Source organism: Diabrotica undecimpunctata, chromosome 10 (assembly GCF_040954645.1).
Source record: "Diabrotica undecimpunctata isolate CICGRU chromosome 10, icDiaUnde3, whole genome shotgun sequence".
NCBI lineage: Eukaryota > Metazoa > Arthropoda > Insecta > Coleoptera > Chrysomelidae > Diabrotica > Diabrotica undecimpunctata.
The window spans coordinates 22,266,587-22,293,928 of record NC_092812.1 but is presented as its reverse complement, the minus strand read 5'-3'; the positions used below and the strand labels follow the sequence as shown (position 1 = coordinate 22,293,928).

General features: G+C 34.0%; 1 protein-coding gene across 2 annotated transcripts in view; it reads left to right on the top strand.

Moving 5' to 3' along the window:
- LOC140452058 (host cell factor 1-like) overlaps positions 1 to 27,342 on the top strand; it is a 74,382-nt gene that overhangs the window by 1,223 nt on the left and 45,817 nt on the right. The window contains exons 1-4 of one of the 2 annotated variants that reach the window (XM_072546096.1): positions 1,165 to 1,463; positions 1,764 to 1,909; positions 14,363 to 15,079; positions 15,135 to 15,272. In XM_072546096.1, coding sequence (XP_072402197.1) covers positions 1,433 to 1,463; positions 1,764 to 1,909; positions 14,363 to 15,079; positions 15,135 to 15,272 — 1,032 coding nt within the window. In that variant the 5' untranslated portion in view covers positions 1,165 to 1,432. Of the gene's footprint in view, positions 1 to 1,164; positions 1,464 to 1,763; positions 1,910 to 14,362; positions 15,080 to 15,134; positions 15,273 to 27,342 lie in introns of those variants that run through there. The other variant, XM_072546095.1, reaches the window with a different exon arrangement.

The following is a 27,342-nucleotide window of genomic DNA, read 5'->3' as shown; positions in this document are numbered from 1 at the left end:
AGTGGAAGTGTATACTAAACACATCAAATTTTGGGTAGTATATAAATTTAAAAAATATATTTTAGTTGTTATAATTTAACATAAATATTTATTATATGGTGCAGATAAATCAATATTTATTGTCGGTAATTCGCAAAGTTCTATTTTATTTACTATTTAGTTAGTTTACTATTAATATTGGCTATGAGTAGGTATGCTTGGTTGTATAGTAATTTCCAGCCACTTTTAGTCTGTCAAAAAGTAACTAACTTCGCAAAAAAAAATTACTAAATTCACTAGACAGTTCGGACTGGGAATAGTGAACCGAGTATAATATTCCACCACCAGTGCTATCATAACATAACATAACAATATCTTTATTTTAGAAAATAATATACATTCCGTGAACATAAAATTATTTAAAAAAAACAGTGTCACAAACGAAAATATTATTTACTTATTCCTAACCGTTACATATACAAATAGTCCTCCACAGAATATGGCTCAAGAGCTACCAGTAATTTAAATATTTGATGTTTATACAAACTTAATCTTTCCTCCCTTTTAATAGGTTCAGGCAGTTTATTAAACAATTTGATGCAGCAATAAAGAGCATTTTTTTCTGTTATACTTAACCTGTGTATTGGAATTTTATAATTATATAACCTAATTTACTATTTTTTACTATTGGGCTCAAAGTTCCTAAAGAGTATTTTATTCTTATATAGAAACAGTAATAAACAGAATAAATAACAGAATAAATACAGTGTAAACTGTTAAAATATTATTACTCCTAAAATGCCCTCTACATGATTCCCTACTTTTTATTATAACTCTGATTATTTTTTTCTGAACCAGAAATACATTATTTATGTCCCTACTGTGGCCAAAATTTATTAGACCATATCTAAATTTTGCTTCAAAATTAGCATGATACACTGTTTTTAATGAGTTACTATTCATGTATTTTTTTAGAACTCTAAAGCTGTAAATCACTTTACTCAAAGACATACATAACTGGTCAACATGTTTATCCCAACATAAAAAACTGTCAATATATAATCCTAAAAATTTGGTACTGCTGCTAATATTTAAAGTGTCATTATTTACAATAATACTGTTTGGCATATCTGAATGTGCATAATTTGTCTTAAACAAAAGAAGATCTGTTTTATTTTGACTTAAAACTAACCTATTCATAGAAAACCAGTCTTTAGATTTCTGGAACTCTAAACTAGCATTAACGCTTAGAACAGACATGTCTTTACCACTGACTAAAATGTTTGTATCATCTGCATAATTTGTTATGCTGGAAGTAGTATTAGCCACTAGACCATGAAGATCATTGATATAGATCACAAACAGTAAAGGACCAATCACACTTCCTTGTGGTACTCCAATATTGATAGTGCTTTCAGATGAGATGCCTATTTCAGTGTTTTTATGTATCTGAATGTACATGTTTGAAGCCACTAAATATATGGGTAAAAACCTTCTAACTGTTATTAAATTAACTTTGAGTCACATTTTTTAACTTTATAACCTATGATGTTTAAGTTACAACAGGAATAGATAACATGGCAATGTAAGACTCCACTGGAAGTTGTTAGTCCTGAGATGAAGTGTCTACAAGGACTTGTTGATAGCAACTGAATATTATACTTTTTATAAAGGAATTTTCAAATATTTATGATTCTAAAATAGTCACCACCAGATCTGATTTGAATCTATGACTAATATCATTTGTTGGTTAACCTATATGTAAAATCACTCAAATTTTTTAGGAAAAGATGTGTGGGGATTTATCAATATTAAAGGGTATTTTCCAAGATGTGCTTATTTGGAATGTGTGGTACATGACGAAAAGATAATATGCTTTGGAGGAAAGAGCAATGATGGAATATATACTGATGTACTTTATGAGTTACAGGTAATTATTATTGAATATTTGTACAATCTATATTATTGTTGAAAATATTAAGTACTGAATTATTTATTGAATTTACATTTAACTGCACTCATTTAACATTTGACAAAGCCAATTTTTTGCATATAAAAATTAGTAATAGGCATTAAATGATATCTGATGCAATTATTTAATAAAAGTCTTCTTTAAATTTAAATTATATTTATAGCAAATTGTTGTCATTTATTTACACCTCATGTTTAAAAAAAAATTGTTTCTTTCAGGTTAACATTTCAATCTGTTTACTGATAGAACAATGTGTAACTTATTTCTAAGTCGAAGTCTTATTCAGCAGTGTTTCTTTAGTTCTTATCAGGCATCGCCTATTTACATTATAAGATTAACATGTATGGTTTAATTTTCTTGGTTCATGTGATTTGGTTTGAGTTGTCAAGTAGCTGCAAGGACTCAACAGTCATTTGATGATGATTCCTATCTTCATGATTCTGACCTTTATAGACAATCTGCCCAGCAGTATCAATCACCAGGTATTTGTGGATGTTACTGTTTCTAATGTACCAAGGAGCCTCAATGATATTCCCTATACAGCGTTCCACGTTAAGAAAATAACATTAGGCTTATGGAGATCAGTGTTGCCAAATCTCTCAGACATGCGGTTTACTAGATTGTCGATATATTTTTCGAATTTCCATTTTCAATTAACATTTAACTGTAAAGTCAGAATAACAACTGAGGAGCAGACTTTCTATATGCATTTTGTCCTTTTTTTGTAATTTTGGCAAATAGAGAAAAACTGTTATGCGTTTGGCAAGGAATTGAACGAAAAACTGATATACCTAAAATATGGATGAAAAACCATTCAAATATTATACCTATATGCTAAAAATCTAGTATTGATAATATCCCAAAAAACTTGAAAAAACTGTTGGACAAACTGCATTTAGATTGTCATCCTTGGACAAAACGCATTTTGATTGTCTACACCAAGCGGTATGACAGACTTTTGGTAGTAACGATGTAAAATAACTCAAGTAGCTTCATAAAAATAGTATTTTATTTTTAAATACAAATTAATGTTTAAAAATGAATGGAACAATAATGGCATTTTACATATCATAAAGGTCCCCATGGTCATCATCATTGCAATTACAGCACTCAGCTCCTTTGATAACGTCATCATCCTCAGTTTCACCAAGGTTAACTTGATTGTCATTTTGCTCACCAGTATCAGAAAGAATTGGTTGTAACCATGTTAGCTCAGGATCGTTAACCCAATTCACCCCTGATGGTTCCACTAATAGTTTCGAGAGACTCTGGAGTTTTTTTGGTTTAATTTCGTTTTGGAGTTCTACAGCAGGTAAGTGTAAAGTCGAAAGCTTCTTTCCACGTTTTAATAATGTTTGGAATTGTTTGGATGGATCATATCTGTAGAACAGTTCGGTCTTAAGCAAAATATTGTTGTTATTTTGTGATCTCTTAATAATAATTCGTTTGGCTGCACTGATTCCTTCAATTTTTTTTAAACAGGTTAACGCAGTTTTTATATCATAAACAGTCCAGTCTCTACCAAGTTGTTTAACTTCTCCCTTCTTGGAGTAAATTTCATAATATTGTGTAGGGGTTTTTATTGTACTGTAGGATCGTGTAACTTTTTCTATTTGCCCGAAAACACGGTCCGCTGGCAAATATGAATGTCCGCGTACCGGAAAAATAAGTACCACAGATTTAATATTTTGTGGGGCATCTCTGTATAACCATAGCATGAGCATATGCATCATGTGTGCATTTTTATTCTGCCCGCACAACCATCTGCGAATAGTGTTAACTGTTTTATACCTGATCCAAATTCAGATTTATTAAGAAAATCACGTAGAGCAGAACTTGTTTCTGCAGATCCCATTTTTGCTTGATGTTCCATCCAGGTGTAGAAAACTGGCTTTTTAATATCCACGTCGGTTACACAAAAACAATAAAAAGACAACTGCTGGGCGTAAAATGCATCTTGAATGGGCACTTTCGGTAAGACTTGATCCTGCTGAAGGTCAAAACAGTAGGAAACAGTGTGTTCCGGTTTTTCCTTCATTAGTTTAAAAAATTGTTTGGCCCGTATTTTATGTACACGTAGAGAAGTTCTTAGTTTCTCTATTTCAGTTTTGTCTTTACAAAGGCTAATAGAAGTTTGGGTCCTGACACAAAAGCCACATACGTCAGTAGCAGGGCTTCCAAATGCAATATTAAAATGACTATTAAAGATCCTATTAAAATACTTGTAATTTACTTTCAAATTATCAGCAGTACTTTGATTGTACAGATTCCATAAAATAGTAATATTATTTTCAGATGATAGATAAATGCGCCGAGATTTAGCACGCCCGTAATCACTTTCATGTCCTTTCAAACTGGCTATAAATTTTTTAACAGCTTCAAATTTTTTAACATTCTTGAAAGACCGTTTGTCCCCTCCACGGTTCTCAACAATACCACTGCCAGATTGCATTTTTCGAGCAATAGTATTTACGCGTCTCTGACTGACACTAAATATGGATAAGAATAGTTTCTGGCAAATGTAAATTTTTTTTCCATTCTTCCAAACCTAAAATAAAGAATATTATGCAGCAAGGGTCTAGAAAATCTATAAAATTTCGTACAGCAAAGAATTACAGTAAAACTTACATGATATCTTCTAAAGAAATTGTGGGATTTTCTTTCTATTTTTCGGTTCCAACTTCTATCTGGTTTTTCAACATCCATAAAATGCCCCAAATGATTATCCTGTATATTTTTGTTTATTGTTTCATAAAACATACTTCTAATTGTCCTAACATCGTCTTCGAATACTTCATTACAACAAAAATCTTCTCGATTAGGGTGATGACAGGAAAAATCAACAAAATGTTCCAAATTAGGATAATGATTTGAATGCCTTGAAAAGAGAATGATATTAAAATATTAACGACAACAACATAAGAACTTAAGATGATATTGTGTAAACAATACCAAAATACAAAAGTAACCTATAAGTCATTAAAGCTTACCTAACATTGCTTTTACGCTCTTTAGAAGTTAGATGTCTTTTTCTTTTTCTGCTACTGCGGTCCGTATCACCAACTACATGATCTCCTGTCACAACTACCTCCATTATTTTATATTGTTTTGTTGAAAATCGGAAAAACAAACGTACATAAAACAAACATAACAGTATAGACACCAACTATACAACGACAACGACCGCCAACAACAATCAAATCGCAATTAGTCCATAGCGCACGGACAAACTTCATTTAGTTCGTCTACCGTCAATGGACATACAGCACATAGAAAGTCCAAGGTATTTTTTTCATTTAATTTACAGACAACAGAATGCATTTAAAACGTCTTTCGTGACACAAAATGGTGGCTCTATACATATAGTTTGCGATGCCACCTTTGGTTGAAAATTTGAAAAAATGGACAAAATGCATATAGAAAGTCTGCTCCTCAACTAAAGAACCACAAAACCTTATTATCATTATGTAGTCTCAGAGAACGACATAAAATCGCTGACATACATACACCGTATTATTTTAAGTTGCAATTAGTAATTAGATATATGCATTCCAAGCGGTCCGTTTATTTGCTTTTAAATATTTAATAGCCGGCAAAGTGCATGATTAAACTAAGCAATATTTTCTACTGATTTCTATGATTCATGGTATATGATATTCTTACCGAAAAACAAATAAACTATCGTTACTATAATTAAAATAAGATAAAATAAAATTATCTTTTGTAAATACTATTTATTTAATTAAAATCATTTTCCCTACTTTTCATCTCTTGTTTCGAATGGGCACTTTTGGTCAATTACGTTAAAAACCATTAATTCAATTTATGTCTGTGAAAACGAAAATACGAATTATACAACCCTGAATCGCGCTTGTGTTCATCGTGGCATCGCTGCGCTTCTACCGTCCATAAGAAATACATGGCCCTATCTCCGCTATGTTATTTTCTTAACGTGAAACGCTCTATAGTATTTGTTCTGAAAACGTTGGATTATCTCTCTTACTTTCGCTGGCACAACCCCATAGTTATATGCCATGACTTCAAACAGGCTTGAGGATTTAATTGCAGAGTATCGCCGTTTTATGAGTCCCTAATTTGGAGTCTCATCTTATCTTTTATCTTGTACAAGTCTTACATTGTGAGTGGTGCCCAAATATTTTTTAATGTTCTCATGTGGGATCTGGAGCTCATTTATTTTGATTGGAATATATTGTTTCCTTTTATTAGTGAATTGAATATGAATAGATTTAGGTTATTTCTTAATCCTCCTTGTTAATCTGCTCGAAGGAATTCCTCGAAGGGCTAGAATTTCAAACATCAAAAAGGAAAGAGGCTCTAAACATGAACGATACAAGGTAGAAAGACTCAAAGAAACAAACAAAAATAAAGAGTATAAAGAAAAGATAAAAAACAAACTAGAAAACAGAATAACACATGAAAACCTAAATAAAGAGTGGGAAGAATGCAGAGACATCATAAAAGAGGCAGCTAAAGAAGTACTAGGCATAAAAGGTAGAGAAAGAAAAACAAGAACGAATGACTGGTTTGACGAAGAATGTCAGATCATCACAGACAAAAAAAACAGAGCATATTTACTGATGCAACAGGGGCACAGAACCCGACAAGCAGAGGAAGAATATAAACGACTACGCAAAGAAGAAAAGAAAACTCACCGAAGAAAAAAGAGAGAATATATGAACAAAGAACTTCAAGAACTACAAGAACTAAGTAAATCAACAGAGACAAGAAAATTTTATCAGAGACTAAACAAAAGCAGAAAAGACTTCAAACCGAGAACAACGATGTGTAGAGATAAGGAAGGTAATATATTGACAGAACAGCAAGAGATACTAAGTAGATGGACAGAACATTTTACGGAAAAGTTTGAAGGAGATCGGAGAGAGACGACCCCTGACATACCATTAGACCAAGCAGACAACAGAGAAAAGACTCCACCAACAATAGCCGAGATTAGAGCAGCAGTAGAAAAATTAAAGAACAATAAAGCACCGGGATCGGATCAAATAGCATCGGAGTTACTAAAGGAAGGAGGAGACGCACTACAAAAAACAATACATGAATTGATAACAAAGATATGGTCGAATAAACAGCTACCAACGGAGTGGAATAGCGGTATTATTGTACCACTACATAAAAAAGGAAATCAGTTAGAATGTGGAAACTACCGTGGAATCACGCTGCTGAATGCAGCATACAAAATAATGTCCAATGTCATTTATGAAAGACTTAGACCACACGCTGAAAAAATAGTTGGCAAATACCAAAGTGGCTTCTGTAGACAGAAGTCAACAATAGACCAGATATTTGTTCTGCGACAGATCCTCGAAAAAACAAGTGAATATAACATCGACACCCATCATCTCTTCATAGACTTTGAAAGCGCATATGACAATATAAACCGAGAATTCTTAATAAAAGCAATGAAAGAATTTAATATACCAACACAACTAATAGAACTGATAAAAGAATCTCTAAAAGTAGAAAGTAGAATCCGGATACAAAATGAATTAACGGAAACAATAGATGTGAAAAAGGGACTACGCCAGGGAGACGCTCTATCATGCATCTTGTTCAACATCGTGCTCGAGAAAATACTGAGGGACACAACAGTCAATACACGAGGAACAATCATTAATAAAAGCGTGCAAATACTAGCATTTGCAGATGATGTTGACATAATCGCAAGATCAAGAAGAGAAATGATAGAGGCATACAACCAAATAGAACGAGCTGTACAAAATAGTGGTCTTAAAATCAATCAGACCAAAACAAAATATATGCAGGTAAGAAAAAACGCAGAAATAAGGCAGCCACAAAATATATTAATAGGAGAATACAACATAGAGGAGGTAAAAAACTTTATATACTTGGGATCCCTAGTCACGTCTGATAATAACGTTACGGAGGAAGTGAAGAGGCGAATATTTATTGCAAATAAATGTTACCATGGCTTAATTAGACACCTAAGATCAGATAACGTCGCAAGAAAGACAAAATGCCAAATATATAAAACCCTAATAAGACCGGTACTCACATATGGCTCAGAAACCTGGACACTTACTAAAAGAGAGGAAACGTTGTTAGCCACCTTCGAAAGAAAAATCTTGCGACACATATACAAGGGCACAAAAGAAAACGGAATATGGCGAAGACGATACAACTCTGAACTATACAAAATATACCAGGATCCGGATATTATAACATTCATCAAAATAGGACGGCTGCGTTGGATAGGACATGTAGAAAGAATGGAAGAAGGCGAAATACCAAACAAAATATTCAAACAGATGCCAGTAGGAAAAAGAACAAGAGGAAGACCGAAACTGAGATACTTAGAACAAATAGAAAATGATATAACAACCTTAAAAATAAAAAACTGGAGAAAAAAAGCACGAAACAGATCGGAATGGAGAAGAATCCTAGAACAGGCCAAGACCCAAAAAGGGTTGTCGAGCCAGTGATGATGATGATTAAATGATATCTGATGCAATTATTTAATAAAAGTCTTCTTTTAATTTAAATTATATTTATAGCAATTGTTGTCATTTATTTACACCTCATGTTTAAAAAAAATTGTTTCTTTCAGGTTAACATTTCAATCTGTTTACTGATAGAACAATGTGTAACTTATTTCTAAGTCGAAGTCTTATTCAGCAGTGTTTCTTTAGTTCTTATCAGGCATCGCCTATTTACATTATAAGATTAACATGTATGGTTTAATTTTCTTTGCTCATGTGATTTGGTTTGAGTTGTCAAGTAGCTGCAAGGACTCAACAGTCATTTGATGATTCCTATCTTCATGATTCTGACCTTTATAGACAATCTGTCCAGCAGTATCAATCACCAGGTATTTGTGGATGTTACTGTTTCTAATGTACCAAGGAGCCTCAATGATATTCCCTAGTCTTTGTTCTGAAAACGTTGGATTATCTCTGTTACTTTCGCTGGCACAACCCCATAGTTATATGCCATGACTTCAAACAGGCTTGAGGATTTAATTGCAGAGTATCGCCGTTTTATGAGTCCCTAATTTGGAGTCTCATCTTATCTTTTATCTTGTACAAGTCTTACATTGTGAGTGGTGCCCAAATATTTTTTAATGTTCTCATGTGGGATCTGGAGCTCATTTATTTTGATTGGAATATGTTGTTTCCTTTTATTAGTGAATTGAATATGAATAGATTTAGGTTATTTCTTAATCCTCCTTGTTAATCTGCTCGAAGGAATTCCTCGAAGGGCTAGAATTTCAAACATCAAAAAGGAAAGAGGCTCTAAACATGAACGATACAAGGTAGAAAGACTCAAAGAAACAAACAAAAATAAAGAGTATAAAGAAAAGATAAACAACAAACTAGAAAACAGAATAACACATGAAAACCTAAATAAAGAGTGGGAAGAATGCAGAGACATCATAAAAGAGGCAGCTAAAGAAGTACTAGGCATAAAAGGTAGAGAAAGAAAAACAAGAACGAATGACTGGTTTGACGAAGAATGTCAGATCATCACAGACAAAAAAAACAGAGCATATTTACTGATGCAACAGGGGCACAGAACCCGACAAGCAGAGGAAGAATATAAACGACTACGCAAAGAAGAAAAGAAAACTCACCGAAGAAAAAAGAGAGAATATATGAACAAAGAACTTCAAGAACTACAAGAACTAAGTAAATCAACAGAGACAAGAAAATTTTATCAGAGACTAAACAAAAGCAGAAAAGACTTCAAACCGAGAACAACGATGTGTAGAGATAAGGAAGGTAATATATTGACAGAACAGCAAGAGATACTAAGTAGATGGACAGAACATTTTACGGAAAAGTTTGAAGGAGATCGGAGAGAGACGACCCCTGACATACCATTAGACCAAGCAGACAACAGAGAAAAGACTCCACCAACAATAGCCGAGATTAGAGCAGCAGTAGAAAAATTAAAGAACAATAAAGCACCGGGATCGGATCAAATAGCATCGGAGTTACTAAAGGAAGGAGGAGACGCACTACAAAAAACAATACATGAATTGATAACAAAGATATGGTCGAATAAACAGCTACCAACGGAGTGGAATAGCGGTATTATTGTACCACTACATAAAAAAGGAATTCAGTTAGAATGTGGAAACTACCGTGGAATCACGCTGCTGAATGCAGCATACAAAATAATGTCCAATGTCATTTATGAAAGACTTAGACCACACGCTGAAAAAATAGTTGGCAAATACCAAAGTGGCTTCTGTAGACAGAAGTCAACAATAGACCAGATATTTGTTCTGCGACAGATCCTCGAAAAAACAAGTGAATATAACATCGACACCCATCATCTCTTCATAGACTTTGAAAGCGCATATGACAATATAAACCGAGAATTCTTAATAAAAGCAATGAAAGAATTTAATATACCAACACAACTAATAGAACTGATAAAAGAATCTCTAAAAGTAGAAAGTAGAATCCGGATACAAAATGAATTAACGGAAACAATAGATGTGAAAAAGGGACTACACCAGGGAGACGCTCTATCATGCATCTTGTTCAACATCGTGCTCGAGAAAATACTGAGGGACACAACAGTCAATACACGAGGAACAATCATTAATAAAAGCGTGCAAATACTAGCATTTGCAGATGATGTTGACATAATCGCAAGATCAAGAAGAGAAATGATAGAGGCATACAACCAAATAGAACGAGCTGCACAAAATAGTGGTCTTAAAATCAATCAGACCAAAACAAAATATATGCAGGTAAGAAAAAACGCAGAAATAAGGCAGCCACAAAATATATTAATAGGAGAATACAACATAGAGGAGGTAAAAAACTTTATATACTTGGGATCCCTAGTCACGTCTGATAATAACGTTACGGAGGAAGTGAAGAGGCGAATATTTATTGCAAATAAATGTTACCATGGCTTAATTAGACACCTAAGATCAGATAACGTCGCAAGAAAGACAAAATGCCAAATATATAAAACCCTAATAAGACCGGTACTCACATATGGCTCAGAAACCTGGACACTTACTAAAAGAGAGGAAACGTTGTTAGCCACCTTCGAAAGAAAAATCTTGCGACACATATACAAGGGCACAAAAGAAAACGGAATATGGCGAAGACGATACAACTCTGAACTATACAAAATATACCAGGATCCGGATATTATAACATTCATCAAAATAGGACGGCTGCGTTGGATAGGACATGTAGAAAGAATGGAAGAAGGCGAAATACCAAACAAAATATTCAAACAGATGCCAGTAGGAAAAAGAACAAGAGGAAGACCGAAACTGAGATACTTAGAACAAATAGAAAATGATATAACAACCTTAAAAATAAAAAACTGGAGAAAAAAAGCACGAAACAGATCGGAATGGAGAAGAATCCTAGAACAGGCCAAGACCCAAAAAGGGTTGTCGAGCCAGTGATGATGATGATTAAATGATATCTGATGCAATTATTTAATAAAAGTCTTCTTTTAATTTAAATTATATTTATAGCAAATTGTTGTCATTTATTTACACCTCATGTTTAAAAAAAATTGTTTCTTTCAGGTTAACATTTCAATCTGTTTACTGATAGAACAATGTGTAACTTATTTCTAAGTCGAAGTCTTATTCAGCAGTGTTTCTTTAGTTCTTATCAGGCATCGCCTATTTACATTATAAGATTAACATGTATGGTTTAATTTTCTTGGTTCATGTGATTTGGTTTGAGTTGTCAAGTAGCTGCAAGGACTCAACAGTCATTTGATGATTCCTATCTTCATGATTCTGACCTTTATAGACAATCTGTCCAGCAGTATCAATCACCAGGTATTTGTGGATGTTACTGTTTCTAATGTACCAAGGAGCCTCAATGATATTCCCTAGTATTTGTTCTGAAAACGTTGGATTATCTCTGTTACTTTCGCTGGCACAACCCCATAGTTATATGCCATGACTTCAAACAGGCTTGAGGATTTAATTGCAGAGTATCGCCGTTTTATGAGTCCCTAATTTGGAGTCTCATCTTATCTTTTATCTTGTACAAGTCTTACATTGTGAGTGGTGCCCAAATATTTTTTAATGTTCTCATGTGGGATCTGGAGCTCATTTATTTTGATTGGAATATATTGTTTCCTTTTATTAGTGAATTGAATATGAATAGATTTAGGTTATTTCTTAATCCTCCTTGTTAATCTGCTCGAAGGAATTCCTCAATTGAGATAATATAGCAATTGTGGCAATAGTATCTTGATTAATTCAGGAGGGTGTATAAAATGTATAGTACTAGTCAAGGATATTACCTTGGGGTAAATTTCCTCTGTCTCCAATCAGAGTATGCTTTCTCCGGCTTCCTACTGAAACTTTGTCCTTTATGCTATATCATGTCAAAAGCTTGGGTCATATCCAGGAATACATGATTATAAACTTTTTTTTTCTAGTGCCATTTCTGACTAGTGATCTTATGAAGTTAGTCAATAATAGAATGGCTTTCATCAACATCATTCTGGCTTTTCAACCCTATGTGGGTCCTAGCCTCCTCAAGAATTTCTCTCCAGTCGTCCCTATCCATCGCCTTTCTCTGCCAAGCATGTATTCCCATATTTTCAATGTCTTCATTGATTTTATCAAGTAATCTTGTTCTGGGTCTTCTTCTTCTTCTGTGACCAATGGGTCTATCAAGGAGTGTTTTTCTAGCTGGGTCATTTTGTTCCATCCGCATTACATGTCCTATCCACCTCAGACTATGTCCTATCATAGTCAGATACTACCTCAGAATATCTTAATAAGTTTTACGATATCATCTTTCTGGTATATTCTATAAAGTTCGAAGTTGTATTGTCTTCTCTACACTCCATTGTCATTCACTGCTCCATAGATTCGCCTTAGTACTTTTCTTTCAAAACATCCTAACCTGTTTTCATTATTTTTTGTTAGAGTCCAGGTCTCTGAACCATATGTTAGGACTGGGCGTATTATTGTTTTGTAGAGATTTATTTTTCTATTTCTCGATATAATTGGGGATTTAAGGAGGAGATTGAGCCCAAAATAGCATCTGTTGTTCGTGCAAATTCTGCAGTTTATCTCTGCGGTAGAAATATTTTCAGTGTTAAGGAGCGCTCCCAGGTATACAAATTCGTTCACAGCTTCGATGACGTCATTTTCTATAACAAGTGGTCGTAGGATTTATGGTTGCGTGCTTATTTTCATATTTTATAATTAAACTCATTTTTGTAGCTGATTCTTTTAATGCTACATACGCATCTCGTACAGCGTTTTTCGTTCTTCCAACAATGTTGATATCAGCATAGGCCAGGATTTGCACTAATTTATTATATAATGAAGCAGTGATTGTGATTTGTGACATACGTATTACTTTTTCCAGATCCAGATGGAACAGTATCCAGGAGAGACGGTCTCCCTGACGCAGCCAGTTATTTGTTTTAAAAGGTTCAGATAGTTCCCCCTGAATTCATACTCTACATTCAACTTTTTCAAGAGTTAGTTTTGTTAAATTTACCAATTGATTTGGTATTTATTTTATTTTTATTTTATGTATTATAATATTCATTCATAAAAATGTGCAATAAATCGTGCAAGGAAGTATCATAAAAACAAATAATAGAGACTTACCACTTTAAACGTCTAGATTTGTCGTTGTTCTTGCTAATATGCCTCAATGGATGTCCTTTTTCAAATTCCTCCTGTGTGCCTTCCATACTGACCATACCAACTTTAATATTAAAACTGCCGTGATTATGTATAGCACTACTTTCAGCTCCATATCTGGCTTGACATCTTTGTTGTTTACGATGGAATTACTGTTTACAGCTCCATTCTCCTGTACCTCGTCCTTCGACGTCTTTCCTCCCACATCTGCTCTATTTCCGTCTGGTCTAGGATCGCGATATAATTGCTTCCATCAGGAATTCCATATAGTGGAACTCTAGGAGTAGTTTACTCCCTGTATGGGGTTGATGAACTCGAACTCACTAGATACTCATAATTACTGTATTGTTCTCTAAGTACAATAATAGAGAGAGTACCCATTTGACGGATGACAACACTAGCTTCGACTGTTAACTCTTAATTCTTAATAATCTACTCCTGTTATTTTCCAGGTATTTAACTCACGTGCGTTTGTTAACATAATTTGTACATAATATTAAATAAGCTTTTGATTACATTGCAAATTTTACTAGGTCAGCGTCGCGGTAAGCGTGTTCTAGTTACACTGATATTTTCAATGTCATAAACAATCGTATTGAGCAATAAGCAATGATTAATATCATTAAAACGATTTTAAATTTTTAAACTGAATTGGGTTACTTAGATCTGATTTCTGAATGTTTAATTAAATCCCGATACACTAAGGATATTAATTACTATTAATTTGCGTATAATTTTGATTTTAGACACAAATATGGGAATGTACGTTACTAGCACCAACAAAACCAACAAATGGAGAGTCTCCTTGTCCGAGATCAGGACATAGTTTTACTTTGATAAATTCAAAAGTTTACCTATTTGGTGGTGTAACCAATGATAGTGGATACCTCAAAAACCCTCCGCCAAAGTATTTAAACGACCTCTATACTTTAGATATTACCTCTAAACCTTATCGATGGGAGATTCCGAAAACATATGGCCCAACTCCCTGTCCAAGAGAATCTCATACCAGTGCAGCATATACTGATAAACAACAGAATCGTTCACTTTTAATAATATACGGAGGTACAAATGGATCCATCTTAGGTGATGTATGGTTTCTGGATACAAATACAATGACTTGGTGTCAACCAAAAATAGCAGGTATTCAACCTCTGCCTAGATTTCTACACACGTCCACAGTGATTGGCCACAAAATGTTTATTTTTGGGGGATTTGTTCAAACAATTGCTCAAGAGTTGTTCTCAGGAGAGATCTCAAAAGAAGTTGAATCATCTAAAGAGTGTACAAATATCTTGAAATGTCTGAATTTAGGGACAATGAGCTGGGATGAATTAAATGTCCAACAAGAAACTGAACATGATTTGCCCTGTGCCAGATCGTCCCACACTGCAGTGGCAATTGGTTCAAGACTCCACATTTGGTCCGGTCGAGATGGAACTGTAAAAGAGGGCGAAATTCAGGTAATAACTTTCACAATTTAAATTGTAAAAAGTGAATCAATAATATTTATTTTAGGTACTCTGCAAAGATTTGTGGTACTTAGATGTCGATAGACCTCCTGCTCCTGGTCTTATAGAATTAGTTAAAGCAGAAATGCATAGCATTAAAGTCAAATGGACAGGAGCGTTATCTGCAGATACATATCTCTTACAGGTAATACATTTATATTATTTTTCGGGTATTTTTCTAAAGGATTTTCTTTTAAAAATATCACCTGTGCACCTAGAAATGCAGTTGTAATAAAGTATTTTGAGAATAATAAATTTAATAAACGTAACTTTATTAATAAGCACTATAAAAACAAATTATAATACTAGAATAGCTTAAAATATAAATTAAATATATATTCATCGAAGCGTGTTTCTTTATGTCGATGTGTCGCGTGGACGTATTGCGATATTGGTTGTTTCATCGACACAAATTTATTGATGTAAGTAATAAATCATAAAATAACAATGTTTAATGTGTGTATTATAGCCAAAGGGGACATTGACGACGAAAGAGAAAAAGATAACATCCCAACAGAGGTAGAAGTCATCCAAGCTATACAAAAATTGAAAGAAAATAAAGCCCCTGGGGCAGATGGCATTCCTTCAGATCTTTTAAAACATGGCAAAAAACCTGACATACTGTATATGTAGACTGGTAGAACTGATCTGGAAGCAAATAAAGTTGCCAGAAGACTGGAATGTAGGTATAATTGTACCTATCCACAAGAAAGGAGATCAAACAATATGTGACAACTACAGAGGAATAGCCCTTCTAAACGTAACATACAAAATATTGGCATATATTCTTTACGACCGACTATCGGGATATTCTTCTTCTTGCAGTACCGTCTCCTATCGGAGGTTGGCTACCATCACAGCAAACTTCACTTTGTTGGCTGCAGCTCTGAACAACTGTATTGAACTGCACCCATACCACTCCCTTAAATTTCGCAACCAGGAAATCCTCCTACGTCCCACATTTCTCTTTCCCGAGATTTTTCCTTGGATTATGAGTCTAAGCATAGAGTACTTTTCTCCTCTCATTATGTGGCCCAGATATTCCAGTTTTTTCGTTTGTATGGTTTTTATGACTTCGCATTCCTTCCCCATCTTCAGCAGAACTTCTTGATTTGTTACTCTTTTTGTCCATGGTATTTTCCACATTCTCCTGTAACACCACATCTAGAATGCCTCAATGTTTTTGATGTTTATCTTTTTCAGTGTCCAGGCTTCCATGCCGTACAGCAGAACGGAGAAAACATAACACCTTAACATTCTCGTTCTTAAGTTTATATTTATGTCCCGGCTGCATAGGAACTTTTTCATTTTGACAAACGATTGTCTCGCTATCTCTATTCGCCTCTTGATTTCTCTTGTCTGGTCATTAGTATCAGTGAAGCAAACTCCTAAATATTTGTAGGACGTAACTCTTTCAACTGTCTGATTATTTATGGTTAAATTCAAATTGGTGTATAGCTTCTTTGTTACAATCATGAATTTAGTCTTTTTGATGTTCAGTTTTAGACCATATTTTTTGGTATGGGTGTTTATGTTTTCCATCAAAAACTGTAAATTTGTTAGGTTATCTGTTACTATTAGCGTGTCATCAGCGTATCGTATATTGTTAATTAACTCTCCGTTAATGTTCATACCAATGTTTTGCTCTAGGAGCGCTTCCTGACATATTGTTTCGCTATATATATTGAATAATAGTGGAGAAAGCACACAACCCTGACGCACACCTCGACGAATCTCAATTTCTTCGGTTAACTCATTATCAACTTTGATTTTTGCTGTTTGTCCCCAGTACAACCTGGATATGATGGTAATGTCGCGACTGTCGATGTTTTTGCTTCTTAGGATTTCATACAGCTTTTGGTGTCTGACTTTATCGAAGGCCTTCTCAAAATCTATGAAACCTACGTAGAGGTCTTGGTTTACATCCAAACATCTTTGCATTAACACACTCAGACCAAACAAAGCTTCCCGTGTTCCCAGTCCACCTCTGAATCCAAACTGTGTGGCGCTTATGTTCTCTTCTAATTTATTAAATATTCTTTTGTGAATTATTTTTAAAAATACTTTTAATGTGTGGCTCATCATTGCTATAGTTCTGTGGTCTGAACACTCTCTGGCGTTATTCGTCTTCGGGATTGTAACAAAAGTAGAGGAGAGCCATTTCTTTGGTATGATGCCTGTTCTATAAATTGTGTTAAAGAGGTTCACCATTATTTCAAGTGCGTCGTCGTCTATTAGTTTCAACAATTCTACAGGAATTTCATCTGGTCCTGCAGCTTTACCCCCTTTTGTGTTCCTGTAGGTTCTGCCACTGCTATTTCTGGTCTTTCGTCTGCAAAAAGTTCTTCAATGTATTCTGTCCATCTTGCCAGTTTTTCATTTAAATCTGTAATTATTTTACCTTTTTTGTCCTTTACTATGGATGCTTGTTTCAATTTTTTACCTGTTATTTCCTTGATCTTTTCATGCATGTTAAAGCTATCTTACCTTCTATCATATTCTTCTATTTCCTTGCAGTTGTCCAGAACCCAGTTCTCTTTGGCTTCTCTAATTTTTCTCTTAATTTCACGGTTCACTTCTTTGTATTTTGTCTCGTTGGTTTTATTTCTTCGCCTTTCCTCCATGAGATGCAAAATTTCGTTTGTCATCCATTCTTTTTTCTTAATTTTGCTTGGAGCTAAGTAGCCTTCACCAGCTGTCATAAGGGCCTTTTCTATCTCCATCCATTTATTTTCTACATTGTCTGTGTTCCTATTTTTTGCAGCGATGTTTCTAAAATTGTTGCTTACCTGTTCTCTTGTCCTTTCCAGTATAGTTGCGTTTTTTAGTTGCTTAACGTCTATCTTTTGTTTAACTGCACTTTTCTGTAGTTTCTTGAATCTTATATTTACTACAGCCACCACCGGATTGTAATCCGATTCTATATCAGTATCTGGATAGGTTTTTGTAGACGTGATGGAGTTTTTAAACCGGCTTCTGATCAATCGGGATATTGTGAAGACATAATAGGTAAATATCAGTGTGGGTTTCGTAAAGAAAGATCAACGACCGATCAAATATTCCTTCTAAGGCAAGCTCTGGAGAAAACATATGAGTATGGCATTGATACTCATCACCTGTTTGTTGATTTTAGATGTGCCTATGATAGTGTTGAAAGAAACGCACTGTACAAGGCCATTATAGAATTCAGCATACCAGTACACTTAGTAAAATTCAATGGAGTTGGAGTCTCCAACTTGGAGTCTCCCTGTGGAGCCAATGATGATGATGATGATAGTCAAAGAGCAGAAAATCTGATTTTGGAAAAACAAACAAAACGTTATATTTTAGCTAGACTTTTTGTCTAGCTTTCGGAATGGTTTTATTCCTTTTTCAAGACACTGTAATAAGAAAAATATGTAAATATTTATAAAATATCACAATTCTTCAGTGCAACTTACTAGTCGTTCAGATTATTTGTAAAAGCATTGACACTCACCATGAATAACACACATATAAAATATAAAATAATGGACAAAATACATTCTAAAATTTTTAAAATTTAAAAAATGGCCAATTTCCTGACTGCAACCCTAATAAACTGTGTTGTTTGTTTATATCGACAGTCACTAATATCCAGTAATTCTTGTATATATATATATATATATATATATATATATATATATATATATATATATATATATATATATTTGACGTTTATTTAGCGTTTAGTGTCATTCGTATATTTTATCATAAAAAACCTTCTTCATGTAAAGGAAAAATCATACTAATTCGGTTATTTTTAGTTTAATTTATTGAATTTAAGTAAATATTGTTTTGATTTAACTAAGTTTAAAACAAGTATGCCACCAACTAGATACTGCGATAAAGCCCAAGTAGCACAGATGGTAATTTTGTACGAGGAAGGATATGCACAAAAAGATATCGCACGACGTCTCAGGAGAAGTCAATCTAGTTTCAAATACTTTAAAAAGGTACCACAAGGCGAAACAGGAAATTTCGTACAAAGGCCTGCTCAAGGATGCTCAAACTGCACAGCCGCACTTGATGGCCGTTTTTTGGTTCTTATTTCTACATTAAATCGTTCATTGACATCGATGCACCTCAGAAATGAGCTATTAAATGTTAGACAAGTTAATGTAAGTTCAGAAACAGTTAGACGAAGATCAAAAGAAGCAAACTTAAAGCCCAGACGCCCCGCCAAAGTTCCACGTCTTCTCCAAAATCATAAAGCTCGTCATTTGGAATTTGCAAGAACACATATTTAGTGGAATATCGACAACTGGAAAAACGTTCTTTTCACTGATGAGACCAGAATCCTATTATGGAAGCCAGATGGTCAAAACTACGTCTACAGAAGAGTTGGAGAACGATTCGCCAGCTGCAAGTCTCGCCCCGACCGTTAGTTTTGGAGTTGGTGGCATAATTCTTTGGGAAGGTATTAGTTGGGAGATACGTACCGCACTTGTGGAAGTGAATGGACGGATGACCGGTGATTCTTACGTTTAAAACATCCTGCAAGATCATGTTTTGTCAAATTTTGGTTACATTGAATATGAAAGATTCACGTTAATGCACGATAATGCTCGACCACATGCCGCTGCCATAGTGAGTAACTATCTTGATGAGGTCCAAATTCGAAGATTGGATTGGCCACCGTCTAACCCGGATTTAAATCCAATAGAGCACATGTTGGATCACTTAAAACGCAGCATACGACAAATAAATCCCGTTCCAAATACGATAGAGCTGCTTCGGCTTGCTGCACAGGATGAATGGAATGCAATTTCCCAAGGATATGTCCAAAATTGACTTGCAAGCATGCTGAGAAAGATGCAAGCAGTAATAAGAGCTAGAGGGGGGAATACTCGTTACTGATCATGCACTTTGTTACGGTTCTGTAACGATAAAATTTTTAAATAAAATATAATATTAATAAAAAGAAAATAAAGCACGCCGCTGTTCAAATGTTAATAAAGGAATTATTTCTGTGGTCATATCAAGGGGTCTTTTTCTAAAGTGTAAGAATAGTTATCTATTGCATATGATACGAATTAAAGCGAGATGGACATGTCTCGCCCAAATATCAGAACTAGTTTTGCAGCCTATACAAAAATATGGATGGGTTCGTCCAAGGTTACTTAATAGCAAGAAATGAAAAACAAAAAGACATTCGAGAGAAGACTGGGAAAGTGAAATGTTGTCATGTTGATGAAATGGATTATGCCGCAATTCCGGCAGTTAAAAATTACTTCTAATAATCGTTATTATTAGTGCTAGTGTAACGAACTTAGTATGCACGTTCTGTGTAAAAAGTTAAAGTGCTGAAGGTGAAATGGTAGATGGTTTTACAACAACTTTTGGAAAAGCAAGGTAAATTTTACCCAATATAAAATGCAGCATAGGGCATAGCTGAAATCTAGGCCAACGAATAATTCGACACCTAATAAGAGTCCGAAGAACATCAATAAGTAGACTATTGTGCTTTCTTTTTCTTTAAAAAACCTAGGTTTCGGTAACGCGCTAAGGCCTTTAAGAAAATAAAAAATATACAATATGACTGAACAAATTTCTCACCAATCCGCAGTTTTTTAGTAGTTTTATTCAATCATTTTTGCAATAAATCGTTTATACAGATTAGATTTTACTAAGTTCTAATATTGCATTTAAAAATAGTATTCAGTAAATAAGTTAGTATTAACATTAAAATTCAACTATAATTAACCTAACTAAAACCTTTAGGGTTTAAGGATAGGATAGAATTGTCCAGTCCTATCGTATAAATAGGTTGGTACCAATCCTTAGGGTATATAAATGTTTATTTCTTTATGTAGGTATTTAATGATTAAAATACATTATGTCATTTTACCTAATCTACACAAGAATTTGTTATATTATTTTATATTAAACCGACTTTCATAATTTATTGCATTTTATTTCTAGACATAGTTTGTTGTTGGATTTACAGGTTGTCCCATTAGAATATAAAAATTTATATTCAATAATACAGGGTTTCTCAGGGTACCTAGTGATTCGTTAACATTATCAGTTGGTCGTAATTACTGAAACTCTGGGTGGTCCACTAAATCGAAGGGTCTTCAAGCGAAGAAGTAAAAATCGCAAGGAACTGTGGGACAGTGAAGTCTTTTTCTGGGTTTAGAATTTTACTAATCACCGGGGTTGACTTGGTATCACTGTTCTCCCACATTTTTATGGTTCTTCGACCGCGGATCCTCAATTTTAGGGCACAAAGAGCCACGGATCTGTTGTTCCTTTAATCTGGGCACATTAATTTTAATATAAAAATTAATAAAACGAAAAGCAAAGAAAGTAAAAAATAAATGACCGAAGAAACCAACAGCAGACAGTCTAGAAAAATAGTAAAAGAGCTAATATGGCAACAGAAATAATTTTCCAAATAGAAAAACAGTAAAAAAAATATATTAGTACTAAAAGAGTACAACAAATTTATTTATGTTTCTATTAGTTAATAAAAACTATAGAATTCTTTTGTCTAAAAGAAACATTAGGTTATGTAAGGTACTTAATAATTTCTAAAGCAGATTTGATCTGCATCAAACCCTTTGTTTGCTTACAACAGACCAAGGGATGTCAAGTCCTTAAAAAACCAAAATTAAAAGTTTTTCAGTATTTAAATAATACATATTATACATGAGTTTGTAAAACGTTTTATATACCTAAAACGTTGAAATCAATTTTCAAAAATAAATAAAGTTTAAAAAGATAAATTCAAAATAAAGTTCTTTTGTAGGAAAGATAAAGTTTTTGCAATAAATCTTTAGAAATAAACTTTAGAAAGAAAGAATATTCAAAATTTAAAAAATAATTTGAAACAAATATAAAACATTTTATTTAAAAAATAAAAACCATTTGGTAATACCCTATTTAAATTAATATATTAAAATAAAATGTCTAACCACAAAGCCACCCGTGCAGCTTATAAAGGAAAAATTAGTCAAATCCTAAATCAAGTAAAAAATTCTATCGTAGAGGTTGATCTAGATATTTACGAAGAGATTTTAGGAAAATTGAGGACGTATTATGAAAAATATAATGAAGCATATTTCATGTTGCTAGAAGATGAAAGGTTCACAGATGATAAAGACAATGAAATGGTGGACCAAATTTATTATGAAGCTATAAAATTAATAAAAGGGACAATGCGGAGGTTGAACAGCCAACCAAGTGAAGCTGAACCGATGCTGCAGCCAATGGCGATGGAAGCGAAAGTGAATGTCACTCTTCCTAAAATAAACATACCTGTGTTTTCACATGGAAATGAAGAATATGGTCCATTTAAAGAATTATTCAAGTCACTCATCATGGAGAACGAATCAATACCGGAAGTACAAAAGCTGCTATATTTAAAAACGTCTGTAAAAGGCGAGGCTTTTAAACTACTAGAAAACATACCCGTAAGTGGTGAAAACCTAAGGCTAGCATGGGAGGTGTTAGATTCACGATATGCAAATAAAGCGCAATTAATAAAAAATATAATTAAAACCCTTTTAAATAATAAACCTATACAGCATTCAAACAATTTAACGAATGACCTACGGGAAATGTATACCAACACTTATAATAGTTGGAACAAACTAAAAAATTTAAATTTAACACCCCAACAAATATTGGATATTCTTATGATCAATATGGTTGAGCAACGATTGGATTATGGTACAAAAAGGGCACTCGAATTTGGGTCGCATGCCGAAGAAATACAGACTTTTGAGGAGTTTTTAGACAGTGTAAAAGTACACTGTGAACATTTAGAAAATTTGAACCATTTCAAAAAGACAGGACCGTCTTTAGAAATAAAGAGGAGAGCTAGTTTCCATATTTCCAACGATAGCAAAGCCGAGGAATGTACTTATTGTAAATTAAATAACCATAAAATTACCAATTGCTATAAATTTAATAATCTTCTTAACGATCAAAAATATCAATATGTTAAAGAGCATAAGCTTTGTATTAAATGTCTAAAAGGACATACAGATAGTTGTAGAAGCGATATAAAATGTAAATATTGCGCAAAAGACCATCATAGTCAAATGCATTTCAGAACTAAAACGGAGAGTTCTTCAAATATAAACGTGAAAAAAGATTCAAAAAATAATTTTACTAATAATAAAAATAAAAATAGTGCCAATAATGGCTATAAAAATAAAACAAACAGTAAAACGTATGTCAATGACAATGAGGCAAGTACGTCCGCAAATACAACTGTTAGTTCTAATAATGCTTCTGGTAATCAATCAACAGTTGTGTTGCTTGGTACTATCCAAGCGTACGTATATAATGTAAAGGGTCAGAAAAAGGTCGCCAGAATCCTGCTCGATCAAGGCAGCCAGACTTCTTTCTGCACAGAGCAATTTGCTGAACAATTGAATTTGAAACCTATAGATGCTAAGCTGCAGATAAGGGGCATCGCGGAAAAGGCTTCGGTGTCAAATAAAATGTTAAAATTACGTTTGACAACTTTGAATAATAAAAATAAATTTAATATTAAATGTCATATTTTGCCAAAAATCACTGGCGATTTGCCACAGTTACGTATAAATAAAGATAAGTTGCGATTGCCGGAAAACTGTAGCCTGGCAGATATAGAATTTAATATACCGGGGAGGGTCGATATCTTGCTCGGAGCCGATTATGCTTATGATATATTGCTAGAAGGCATTATAAGACTTGGTAAAAATTTACCGATATTACAAAATTCCAAATTCGGACATATCTTGTGTGGTTCGGTTCCTCGATATGCACTGACGGATGCGAATTCTTTTGTAGCTTGTGTAAATAATGTTCACTCTACATTTTCACTCCATTCGAATACGGAATCTTCATTAGAAAAATATGTAAAGAAGTTCTGGGAATTGGAGAGCATCCCTGAAGTGATGATGGACCGGACGCAGGATGAAGTACTGGAGGAGCACTTTCAGAAAAATACAATAATACTACAGGATGGTGCCTTTCAAGTTACTCTACCAGAAAATGATCAAATAAAAGATTTAGGAAGTTCAAGATACCAGGCAGAAAAGAGGTTTCGTGCATTGGAAAATAAATTTAGAACCGCTCCAGAAGCGTTCCTGGAATATAAACAAGTTATACAGGAGTATATAGACAGCGGACATGTTGAAAAGGTAGAAAATTCGCAGGAGTATAAAAAAGTACATAATGTACAAAAATACTATATGCCACATTTTGCGGTAATAAAAACAGAAAGCTCCTCTACGCAAGTGCGCGTCGTTTTTGACTGTTCAGCAAAAACGAATACTGGTTTGTCCTTGAATGATGTCCTATACAAAGGAATGCAAGTACAACCCAATTTGTATGAAATACTATTAAGGTTCCGTACATTTAGTTATATTTTAATGGCGGATATAGAAAAAATGTTTAGACAAGTCCGTGTCGATCCTAATCAACTGTATTTATTAATAGGCTTCCTTTCGGTCTGACCTGTTCACCCTGGTTGTCCACTAGGGTTTTAAATCAAATCGCGGAGATTAACAAAGATAAACATAAAGGAGCCTCGATTAGCCTGCTTAACCAGACTTGGGTTGACGATATACTTACAGGGTGTCAACATAAAGAGGATTTAAAAAATATATATACCGGTCTTAACGAAATATTAAATAAAGCCGGTTTTAACCTTCATAAATGGGGATCGAATGATCAAGAGTTCATAAATGAAATTTGTACAACTCCGATAAAAGAATATCACTTACATACGGAGGAAAATATAGAACAAGTGAATAAAGTTTTAGGTACCAAATGGTGCGCTCCACGTGATGAATTTATGTACACATTTTCTCTGAAAAATTCAGAGAAAAACCTCACCAAGAGAGGCATTTTAGCTACTGTAGCTAAATGGTACGATATATTTGGGTTATTAGCTCCGGTGATAGTACAGGGGAAATTAATAATACAAAAATTATGGAGCCTTAAATTAGGTTGGGATGAAAATTTGAAAGATCCTGAAATATTGCATGAATGGGAGCAATTATTAAAAGAATTGCCTCTTATAGAAAATTTAAAAATTCCTAGGTGTCTTTTTGAAATAAATAAAGTAATAAAATCCATAGAAATACATTCATTTAGTGACGCAAGCGCCACTTGTTTCTGTTGTTGTATTTATGTGCGGGCAGTGTATCAAGATGATACTGTAACTAGCCGATTGCTAACCGCTAAAACTAGGGTTGCTCCGTTGAAGGTCACCACGATACCACGATTAGAGTTATCTGCTCTGTTACTGAGTGCAGAACTCTCCCAAAAGGTATATGAAACCTTGTCTTCCGTTTTGGAAGTAAAACAGATACACTTATGGTGCGATTCAGAGATAGCAATATATTGGGTAAAGTCTCCAGAGACAAATTGGAATGTTTTTGTGGCAAACAGGGTAAAAAAATTCCAAAACATATCAAAAAATATCATATTGCATCACATACCCACTAAATTGAACGTCGCGGATATTCCTACGCGTAAAATTAAAATTGCTCAATTAATTGATAATAAATTATGGTGGAACGGACCTGAATTCTTGTTAAATAAAAATATTGATTATACACAATTTAAATTGAATGTTGATTATAACACTGACACGGAGCTTAAGAAGCAAAAGGTAGCCTTAGTGGTAAGACATGTCGAAACAAAAGATATATTTTCCGAGTTATTTAATAAAACGTCAACGTTTTCTAAACTCTTGTATACTATAGCCTTTGTAAATAGGTTTGTGAATAATTTAAAAAATTCACGCAATAAATTGCAAACCCAGACGGGTAAAATTACTGTCGAGGAATTAGACCGAGCAGAGATTTTAATTGTAAAAAATATTCAAAAACAAAATTTAAATTTAGAATTTCAGGAGTTAACAAAAAATAATTTTGTAAAAAATAAATCTATACAGAAATTGTGTCCTTTTGTGGACCCACACTTAAAACTTATAAGAGTGGGAGGCCGTTTAGGTAATACTCATTTAAATTACGATCAAAAACACCCTACTTTGTTACCCAGTAATTATAAAATTGTTTATCTATTGTTAAAAAGAGAACACATTCGTTTGCACCACGCGGGTGCTCAAACAGTGTTAGGAAATTTCCGTACTAGGTACTGGCCTATGAACGGTTTAAAAATGATAAAAAAGATTGTTAGATCTTGTCACGTATGCTTTAGGTATAAGCAGAGAAATGCCGAGCAGTTGATGGCAGAATTACCTGCCAATAGGGTAACGCCCAACCGAGCCTTTACAAATGTAATGGTAGACTATGGGGGTTATTTTCAGATTAAAACTTCTACATTGCGAAAGGCCTCATTAGTTAAATGTTACATGGCAGTTTTTGTATGCACGGTTACAAAAGCCGTTCATTTGGAATTAGTTTCCGATTTGTCTACAGAGGCATATATAATGGCACTAAAACGTTTTGTAAGTAGAAGGGGGTTGCCGAAATCTATTTTGTCAGATAACGGTACGTGTTTTTGGGGATGTCGAAACAAATATAAAGAATTAAAAACTTTTTTCCAGAAGTCGGAGGTAAAGGCGGAAATAAAGAATTATTGTTTAAATAATTTCATAGAATTTAAATTTTTAACACCTCAAGCACCCCATCAGGGTGGCTTACATGAAGCTGGCGTAAAAAGGGCCAAATATCACATTTATAGGATGTTAGGTGATACTAAATTAACTTTCGAACAATTCTATACGGTGCTAACCCAAATAGAGGCCGTAATGAACTCTCGCCCTCTGACACCCATCTCCAACGATGCAAATGACTGAGTAGTCTCACCCCGGGACATTTTCTAATAGGAGAAAGTCTAGTGAATTTACCTGAAAGGGATATTTTAAATGTTAATGAAAACAGACTGTCTGTATACGAAAAGTTAACTCGAATTCAACAAACCTTTTGGAAACGCTGGAGTTTAGACTATTTATCTGAACTCCAGGCCCGTAATAAGTGGTATTTAGAGCGGGACAATTTGAAATTAAATGACCTAGTCTTACTAAAAGACGATAATTTGCCACCAATGAAATGGAAATTGGCAAGAGTAATAAAAATACATCCGGGTTCGGACGGTAAGGTGCGAAATGTGGAAGTAAGGACATCTACTAGTATATATACCAGACCCATTACTAAATTATGTATTCTACCTTTAGAAAAGGAGATGCTGGCTTTCGAGAAGGAAAGTCTGGTAAATATGACTAA